The sequence below is a fragment of the Haliotis cracherodii genome, unplaced genomic scaffold (assembly GCF_022045235.1).
Source record: "Haliotis cracherodii isolate W230 unplaced genomic scaffold, xgHalCrac1.p SCAF_14, whole genome shotgun sequence".
NCBI lineage: Eukaryota > Metazoa > Mollusca > Gastropoda > Lepetellida > Haliotidae > Haliotis > Haliotis cracherodii.
Window position 1 is genome coordinate 30,355,477 of NW_027266269.1, and position 10,607 is coordinate 30,366,083.

Below are 10,607 nucleotides of genomic sequence, written 5' to 3' on the forward strand. Positions count from 1 at the left end.
TATTTGCAATGTCAAACTGTTTGCACAACATAAACAATGAAGGGGATGCAACAATATAGTCGATTACGCTTGTGCCATTGTGGCTGATGAAGGTATAGTCACCTTTGATTTTATAGAAGATGACACTTCTAATTATCTCCCTTATTGTGATGTACGTGATGGTGACAGCTTTTAACGCTCGAAAGAAAGCGTGGTCAGTAACTTTGATAAAAGTTTACTTGAATCATGCACAACATTTCACGTACACTTTTCAAATGGAACACGCAAATTGGAACCATAGGGGACGATACTTTCATATCACATTCAGGAAAAAGAATGACTTACCAGACCACTTTTCCATTTTAAGTAACTTGAAACATTGCATGGAACAGATTACAGTTTTGTTTGTTTGTTGTTTATTCTGGACCAGACAATACAGTGAGTGACATCATGAGCATCAATCCCCGCAATTGGGATCGATGACAAGCATCAACCAAGTCAGCGAGCCTGACCACCCGATCCCGTTAGTGGCCTCTTACAAGCATAGTCGCCTTTTACGGCAAGTCCTGGGTTGCTGAAGACCTAGCCCGGATGACACAGGTATGACACAGATATGGCAGTTCCCGCTAGGCAATTTATATCTTCAAAGTTGCTGAAACTTGTAAAATGCCTTGGCTACGTCACAGTTAGACACTGATTTTCCGTATATTAGACTATACTAACCTTTGATACTTGCTTCTCTGTCCGCATATGACCCCAACGGATATCGTGCACGCACCCACACATCGTAAATCCCGGTGGTCCCTAGCATTTGTTTGTTTGTTTGTTGTTTAACGCCGCACTCAGCAATATTCCAGCTATATGACGGCGGTCTGTAAAATAATCATGGTGATCTACATTTTGGTTTCTGACGATCTACAGCACCGTATCATTTTGTACTGTCTAATAAGAGTTGTAAATGTGTAATGATCTAACGCTATTTTTATTAGATCTGTGTTAATGTAGTTATCTTCGACCGTTTTTGTTATGTTGTTACTTTAAAAATAATTCGAGTGAAGATGTGGCTGAAATACTGCCGAAGTGACTTAAATTTAAAACTCACTCATTTGGAGAGCAGGTCTCTTTGTTTGTTTATTTGTTTGTATGTTGTTTAACTCAGAAACATTCCAGATTCATGACGGTCTAAATACTCCAATATGACCAGACAATCTATTTTTGGACATCATGGATCTACGACTTGGGCCAACACGACATGAATTTAACTCACCGAGTCTATCTATCTGTTACCGAGGTATTTCGTCTAAATGATCATATGTAATGTACGTGCTGCTGAACTAAATGTCATTCTCGGAGCAAAGAAGTCGGTTAATGACAACGTAAGGCAATATATATATATATATATATATATATATATATATAATACTAACTAAGTTATCTGCCCCAGTGCAAGAATTCATGTTTGCCGTAAAAGGTGACTATGATTGTCTTAAGAGGCGACAAACGAGATCGGGTGGTCAGGCTCGCTTACTTGGTTGATGCATGTCATCGATCCAAATTGCGTGGATCGATGCTCATGATATTAATCACTAGATTGTCTGGTCCAGACTCGATTATTTACAGACCGCCGTCATATAGCTGGAATATTGCTGAGTGCGGCGTTAAACACCAAACCAACAACAAACCATAGAGAACCAGATTCTTTGAATCATAGAGAACCAGATTCTTTGAATCACGGGGAACCAGATTCGTGGTAATAGAGAATACGTTATCTCTTTCTCTAATTCTAAACTGAGGTTTTGTCCCTTGACAATCCAGTGATTAATATCATTAACATCGATCCACGCAATTGGGACTGATGCAATGCATCAACCAAGTCAGCGAGCCTGACCACCCGATCCCGTTAGTCGCCTGTTATGACAAGCATAGTCACATTTTAGGGCAAGCATGGGTTGCTGAAGACTTGTTCTACCCCGAAATCATCACGGGTCCTATGATTCAAAGAGCAGGACTTAAGTTTGTTCAACAAACTAGTAAACATGACCTTTTCTGAACATAGCAATGATATTTTACTTGTCATTAATTTCTGTAACAAGAATAAATCAGGGTCACATGACGCAGAAGTATGCGTTCAGTACGCAGAATGTGTAGAGAATGGACGCAGAAAAAATGCATTGCTTCCCGATGACCTGACATGAATATTCATTGTACCAAAGTCTTGACAATAAATATAAAAGTCCTCTAATTAAAGTAATTATCAAATCGGACAGTACACTACACTATTTCATTATTTTACACATCTTCCCCAGGCATTGGAGTTAACTGACTATTTACGTCCAGTTTCCACCCTTGACAAACTAGATTGGAATTTCTGGGCTCGATCGTTGCGCCACCAGTGGCTATAACGATTTATGTCCTTTCTACATGTATGTCCCTTCTACTGACCAATCAGATTCCGCCTCCCACATCACTTACATTTGCTTCAAACAAAATGGCGGCGCCCGGTCAAGATCGATAATCTAAATCGTGATAAAACATGCAAAATGCATCAAATCACGTTAGCACCTTGATTAAAAACATGAAACTATTTTGAAAGTATCTGTTGACCCCGAGCTGGCAGTTCACATGCTTTGCAAATCCTGCAATCGACCGAAATCTACACTACAGTTTACGAACCGGATGTCGATTTCGTCAAGCGATTTTGATTGGACTATGCAAAGCCTCGTAAGTCCATTCAAAATAGAACGACATAATTCCAGCCTAGTTCGGCAAGGGTGGAAACCGGACATTTATGGTCAATTAACTCCCTTGCCTCGGGAAGATGTATTTTACAGAAACCCTCATATTGCCCGTAATGGTCCCTTAGATTTGTAGGTCTATGTAAAACTTGGGGAGATCATCTGACCTTTCAGTTTGTTGACTGGGCTCACTGAACAAAGAGGTGTCATGCTGTGATTACAATTGATCTTCTGGCAGGATTTGGATAATTTTCCAATATGCATTGCGTATGTGACTATTGTGGCACATGTTTCTTATTTCTTCCAACTATTTCCGGGGGCCGCGATTCGCTGTGCAGAGTTGCGTCCCTTGGGCACTCCAGAAACCTATGATCCCGGTTCGCCCCGATTTTGTTTCTAGGTTTGTCAGCACCATACCCGTGCTCGTGGGTTTCACCGAAGTGGTAAACATCTGAGACCTGCTTCACTTGGGGCTTTCCTCCCACATTAAGCTGACACGCCGTGATATAACTGGAATACTGATAAAAGCGGCGTTAAACCCAACACACTCACTCACTCCAACTTTTTCCAAATAATATACCTATGCTTGTCTCGCTGACTTGGTTATCCCAATTTCCTAGATCCATGCTCATGATGTCAGTCAATGGATTGTCTGGCCCAGGCAGGTCGCCAAAAAAGCAATTACTACGGTTTTAAAAATTATCCTGTTAGTTGTGACCAACAATTCGCAAACACATTCATGGCCTCAATATGCACATGATGCTGTCTCATGTTAGTTTGAACATTCTGGTGTAGCATTTGCATAAGTATTAATTGGATGGATTCCCGTCAAAGGTTTTATCGATTTCTCTTGACGTTCACGTTGTTGCAAACAGTACGCTTACTCGTCCTATAGTGCACATCCAGAGGGCGATCACAAGCGCATAGAATCACTTCCACAGTGCAGACAAGTAAACAAGGACTATTCAGTCAACAATGGGAAACTTAGGCCAACTCGGAGTAAAACCTTTGTCATGTCGCTATTTGGAGCTGGCTTTACTACTTGCCGTATCGGGTTTTGATGTGAGTAATCATTGCTAACCATCGGTTGTTGAAGATTAAAGATAATTTGTCGTTAATTTGACTTAGATTTCATGGACACATCAAACCAACATTTTTGTATTGGTTTGGTTTGGATTAAAGTTTAACGCCGCACTCAGCAATATTCCAGCTATATGACGGCGGTCTGTAAATAATCGAGTCTGGACCAGACAATCCAGCGATTTACATCATGACCATCGATCCGGGGTAGAATAGGTCTTCAACATCCCATGCTTGCCGTAAAAGGTGACTATGCTTGTCGTAAGAGACCGACCAATGGGATCGGGTGGTCAGGCTCGCTGACTTGGTTGATGCATGTCATCAATCCCAATTGCGTAGATCGATGCTCATGTTGTGAATCACTAGGTTGGCTGGTCCAGACTCGATTACTTACGGACCGCCGCCATATAGCTGGAATATTGCTGAGTGAAGAGACTTGGTGTTGATGCATGCCATCGTATTTCAAATGCGTCGAGCGATGCTCATGATGTCACTCACTGGATCGTCTGATTATTAACAGACGGTTGTCATTTAGCTTGAATATTGCTGAGTGCAGCGTTAAACAAACAACCCCAGAAAAGGGATGCACAACAATCCAGAATGTTAGCTTGAAGCAAAAGATGATTTATAGTATGAAAAGCTCAGTTTTGTGGGTGTGGCTGCTTTGCTACGTCAACGGTAACAATTACCACCCACAAATGGTCGTTATGATAGTGGAACACGTGATGAGATCCTGCACCGTGTTGTTAACTCACTTGCATGCTGTTGAGGTACCTTGCTATAAAAGTCTAGGTTGGTTGGTTGTTTTACGCCGCACTCAGCAATATTCCAGGGTATTTCTGGTGGTCATGCTCGCTTACTTGGTTGATGCATGTCATCGATCCGATGTCGTGGATCGATGCTTATGGTGTTAATCACTGGATTGTCTGGTCCAGACTCGATTATTGACAGATCGCCGTCATATAGCTTGAATACTGCTGAGTGCGGCGATAAAATACAAACAAACAAAACCAATCAAATCTGCATCAGAACTACAATAAGAACTACCTCGCTTTTTTATGGTGGTATTGGTATTGTTTTGCGACATTGGACCACAATACTATTAATCATATCCATAGACCAGAGTGAAATGAATATAGAAATCCCAAACAGCTTATTAAGATCACTGATGTGTGTCGTGTGTACAGATAAACATCTGCCATCAAATTGTGTCTATCAATAGAATATGTTTAATTAGAGCATGTCTTTACGTCCTGTACTACATATTAGAAGTAGAAATTCAGTCTAACCTCGTTTTGTGCAACTTGGAAGTGTCGAATTCCCAGTCATAGACACACTCACGAGATGTGTAGTGTGCAGAGACAGTAGCAATCTAGCTACTGGACTTATTAGGAACCTTTCTAGTGTTTCTGTTTTCTTGTCATGCCCAAACGCAAGGCAGACTGTTATGTCAGACTTTTTTCAATTGTAAGTTAATCCGAATTCGTAGTTGATATTTCCATTCCATCATTTTAACCATTTCAAAATGGCGATCTGGTTAACTGGATATTGAATTGTTTGTGAGTAAAAAAGGAATTACATGTATATTATATGTTACAAATGGATGAATAACTTACTGAAAACAATATCATTTTATGCATGTGCTTAATTATTTGTTACAAAATGGTTATCGACGTTGAACTGTAGTATGGAACCAATACTAGGCTACATGTAATGATAGTAAGTCCACGCCGAGCGTCTCGGCACGGGAGATAAATCTTATTATGATTGTTTGTTGTTTAACGCCGCACTCAGCAATATTCCACCGCTATGACGGTGTTCTGTAACTAATCGAGTCTAGTCCAGACAATCCAGTGATTAATATCATGAGAATCGATCCACTCAATTTGGGATCGATGACATGCATCAACCAAGTCAGCGACTCTGACCACCCGATCATGTTAGTCGCCATTTATCCAAACCTAAACAAACAAAATTCATTTTGTACAGTTTCTTTCATTAGGGTCATATTACACTACAATATATAAAATCATTGATTGTATATTTTCGCTGAAACTGCTTCTGTCCCATATCCCCTGGCTAGGGATGATCTCAACGTGTTGCTGAAACCTTAAATATACAGTGAAGCTTCGTTTACTCCTTTGGGATCCGGGGAAGAATAGGTCTTCAGCAACCCATGCTTGCCGTAAAAGGCGACTATGCTTGTTGTAAGTGTCGACTAACGGGATCTGGTGGTCAGACTCGCTGACTTGGTTGAAGCATGTCATCGATCAAGACTCGATTATTTCAGCGTCAGATTAAGTCAGAGAATTATCAATCTCGATTATCTGCTACAACAGATTCCATTGGGCAAACTAGCGGTGAAAATTATTAAGCCAAATAAAATGTAATACATCCCTACCCTTTTGCTCACAACAAATCAAATTAAGAGGTCCAATTATATGTTATATTTTGACGACTGACCCAAGGCTTGTATGCTTATTCCACAATGTGTTAACTATAGCTGTCAGCATAACGAAAGCATGGGAATTTTTTAAAGCTATGTTGGCAATATAGTTCAAGCACTTGGTTGACGACCACTTCATTTCAAATATCACCTAAATGATCGGTGGCTTCAACAGCATTTGAAACATGTAATGTACATTTATTTTGTTCTGCCTCAATGTCAAAGGTCTCACAAATAATCTAACTCATGTGGATCAAATTGAATTCCGTTGTATGAATTCATGGATGACATGTCAAATTATTCATAAAATGTACAAGATCTTTCTTCCAGGGACTCATTGACAGCTGCTTTGGGCCAAGTCTACAGGACCTCCAGTGTCGGTACTCCGTGAGTGTTCAGACCATCAGCACCCTGTTTCCTGTGTACGCTGGCTTCAAGACAGCAGGCAGCGTGCTGTACGTGCCGGTACATGCAGTGATCAATGTGTATACACTGATGATGGTGTGTGTCCTTGTCAGCAGTTGCCTAGTGTTGGTAATACCCCTCTGTTCCTCTTTCTGGGTGGCAGCAGCTGCAAGTTCCGGGTTGGGACTGACAGAAGGTGTTGCAAGCAGCGGTTAGTAGTTGTGATCATTTGTTTATTTGTTTATTTAACGCCGGACTCTAGTGATTCACGTAATTGGTTGGTTGGTTGGTTGTTTAACGCCGCACTCAGCAATATTCTAGCTATATGACGGAGGTCTGTAAATAATCGAGTCTGGACTAGACAATCCAGTGATTGATATCATGAGCATCGATCCACGCAATTGGGATCGATGACATGTTATCAACAAAGTCAGCGAGCCTGACCACCGGATCCCGTTAGTCGCCTTTTACGACAAGCATAGTCGCCTTTTACGGCAAGCATGGGTTGCTGAAGACCTATTCGTTTTTCATTAGAGGGTTCAGGGATATTATGTTTGAAAACTTTGGGTCGATGTTTGAAATACAAAATGAATATATTTTGACCCTTAAGTTGTGATTTGTGTCACTTTGATGAAAAGAAAATTTAATTACTTATTTTGCTATTTTGCGGGTGGGAATTGTGACCGGAAATGTGACACTGTTACCCTTGACAAACGAAAGAAGCCACACACTACTAACTGAGTGAACGCAAAGCTATCCATGTCACGTATTGAATCAACCACAAACACAAATGAGATTGTAATACAGATTTATTCCCTCCCTTAAAGTAATTTTAAATCCCAATAACAATATCTAAATTCAAACTAATACCAAATTAACTAACACAACTAACTAAACTAGCTTCTCCTACCAATAACAATACTACCACCTACTACTAATACTAATATCTTAATACTAACAGTACAAATGTCTACTACTAATAATACAACTATCTCCTACTAACAATACAACTATCACAATACACTATCCTAATACTAATAGTCTACTTCTAAAAATACTAACACTAATACAGATGTTCTAAGAATAACACAACTAATACACAGTAAAACTTTGTGTGTGTATATATATACAACAACAACACACAACCACAAAAAAAAAAACCAAAAGATACAAAGCCACTCCACTGTCACTGTCACAAAAGTTCTATACAGAACTTTAGAATCTCTGATGTTATTGAGCAGTTCATACGAGAATTCTTCCTCGTAATAACGAATGGTGATCTTTCCACCCAGGCGATGTTGTCCCCACGGAGTTAGGGGTGCCTGTTTACATGGATGCCACGGCTGTGTTCATCCTACGATGTGCCACGGAGACGAAGATACTTCTCTCCTTACGTTGGGTCGGAGAACTTCTCTCCTTACGTGATGTTGGAGGTTGTTACTTCCTCCTACGTAATATCGGAGGTTCTTCCCTCCTACGCACTCTAAGGTTAACCGGCCAGTTCCGGGACACTACAATGTAATATACGCAATTACAGTCACTGAGGTATGTGTCACTACCTCACAATACATACAGCCATGCACCAATACTCCGATTTACATATTACTGAGTTGAACTGTTTATACTTTGATCATGTTGTGGTTATTTGTTACAGTGGCTTTACGCTATTACCATCAATATGTGTATATAATTACGTTTGGAAAAAATACATAACTCAAAATTCTATCCTCTAAAATACAATTCAACATGAAACAATAAATGTAAAAACTTACGCCAACCAGAGTAGAAGTCTCCCACAATATTAGTCCATGCCTTACATGACCATGCTGATTCTGGCTGACTGTACAAATTATTACCCTACCCCGCTATTTAAACTGACCCCAAAGCCCAAGCTACCCCTGACCTCCCTATTGTTACACCAATTAACTCCCCAGCTATCAGCCGTACCCAGTCACGCTTCCCTGAACCTAACCTGTTCCCATAGTATTACCTGACAATATCTAAAAACAACTCGCTAAGCTTAATATACTAATGTAACCATACCGTAATACATCTATCTGAAGTACTAACATATAATTAAAATATACAAGATTATCTGTGATCTTGACAATCCATACTATCAATCATCTTTAGTGCGGCGTAAAACAACAAACCAACCAACCAACCAACAGTACGTTTTACGACTACATCCGGTGTTGGAAGATCAGGTCATTCCCCAGGATCAATCGCTCTGGAGGGATCATAGCACTACCCTTTTGCATGATGAAACCATGCCATTTGCATTAACTTGTGTATCATAATCACTATGTTCATGGACCCGTGACGATCCGGGGTAGGATAGGTCTTCAGCAACCCATGCTTGCCGTAAAAGGTGACTATGCTTGTCGTAAAAGGCGACAAACGGGATCGGGTCGTCAGGCTCGCTGACTTGGTTGATGCATGTCATCGATCCCAATTGCGTGGATCGATACTCATGATATTAATCATTATTTACTCGATTATTTACAGACCGCCGTCATATAGCTGGTATATTGCTGAGTGCGGCGTTAAACAACAAACCAACCACCCAACCAAGCATGATGAAACCATGATGCCATTTGCACTAACTTGTGTATCATAATCACTATGTTCATGCCAAGAAAATGTCTCATCGTTCCAGCTTTTGTAGCCACAACTGGTGAGTTGAGTCAAGAAAGTACCATACCTTTCCACTTGATGGGACTGGCAGCGGGTGCTGGACACATCCTCGGCCCATTAATAATCTCCCCTTTTCTGAGCAGCATCAATCCCCATGGAAACAGATCTAACACCACAGCCGACGAATTGGAGATGACGACAGACCCATGTGGAGGATCCGACTCAAACATTACTTATGCATATGTGATCTTTGCTTCATGTGGACTGATACTTGTCATTCTCCTGGCTCTTCTACGTTATGGACGAAAGAACAACCCAGAACCGGAATCATGCAAGAAGAAAGACAAATCCTTTGGGAAACTGGAATTGATTTTAATCAGTTTCCTTGCATCCTTAATGTTCATAGGGGGTGGCACAAATTTCGTATACGGGTCACTGCTGTTGCTCTTTGGAATTCATAGCAGTCTACATATGCCTGAGACCACATTGTCTCTCATGACATCGTCGTTTTATACGGTGACAGTGTTCGGGCGGGTTGGGGGTGTATTTGTCAGCTGGGTTGTTTCCCAGTCATGTTTGATCACAGCATGTTTGGCAGGGCTACTAGCTGCATCTGTGTTGCTGGTGTTTACTGCTGAAAGCAGTTTGCTGTATTTGTGGACATGTTCCCATATTCTCGCACTGTTCTATGCTCCGATATATGCAGCACTGATAGCATGGTGTGTGGAAAATGTTAGGTTGAACGATACTGTTTGTGCGATCTTTACATTCTGTGACATAGCAGGGACATCTCTGGTAGCCGTTGCTATAGGACAACTAATGTCAGTCTTTGAACCTCAAATGCTGCATTATTCTCTCACAACAATAGCTTTGATACAGATACTGCTATTTCTTTGTATTTTCCTCCTTGGAAAGCTGGTACGAAAAGGTACTGAAGAAGAATACACTGTTCTGACTGGTAGTGAGTGAGTAAGTTAGTACGGTTTTCGTCGCTTTTTGCAGTATTCTAGCAATATCACGATAGGGGAATCCAGAAATGGGCTTTACACATAATACTTATGTGGGGCTTCAAGCAAGTCAGCGAGCCTCGACCAGACAATCCAGTGATTGATATCATGAGCATCGATCCAAGCAATTGGGATCAATGACATGCTTCAACCAAGTCAGCGAGCCTGACGACCCGATCCCGTTAGTCGCCTCTTACGACAAGCATAGTCGCCCTTTACGACAAGCATGGGTTGCTGAAGACTTATTCTACCCCGGATTGTCACGGGTCTGACTGCAGCTGCACAGGTAGCAAACAGATTCCTGCCTCCCCTGTGTTA

The 10,607-nt window shown here is 41.0% G+C and overlaps 1 protein-coding gene across 1 annotated transcript; it reads left to right on the forward strand.

Moving 5' to 3' along the window:
* The first annotated feature begins 3,689 nt into the window (after nucleotides 1-3,689).
* On the forward strand, nucleotides 3,690-10,251 carry LOC139460355 (major facilitator superfamily domain-containing protein 4A-like). The gene is made up of 3 exons (XM_071241844.1): nucleotides 3,690-3,776; nucleotides 6,571-6,856; nucleotides 9,305-10,251. The coding sequence occupies exons 1-3, from the start codon at nucleotides 3,690-3,692 to the stop codon at nucleotides 10,249-10,251; spliced, it is 1,320 nt and encodes a 439-aa protein (XP_071097945.1).
* The last annotated feature ends 356 nt before the right edge of the window (nucleotides 10,252-10,607 follow it).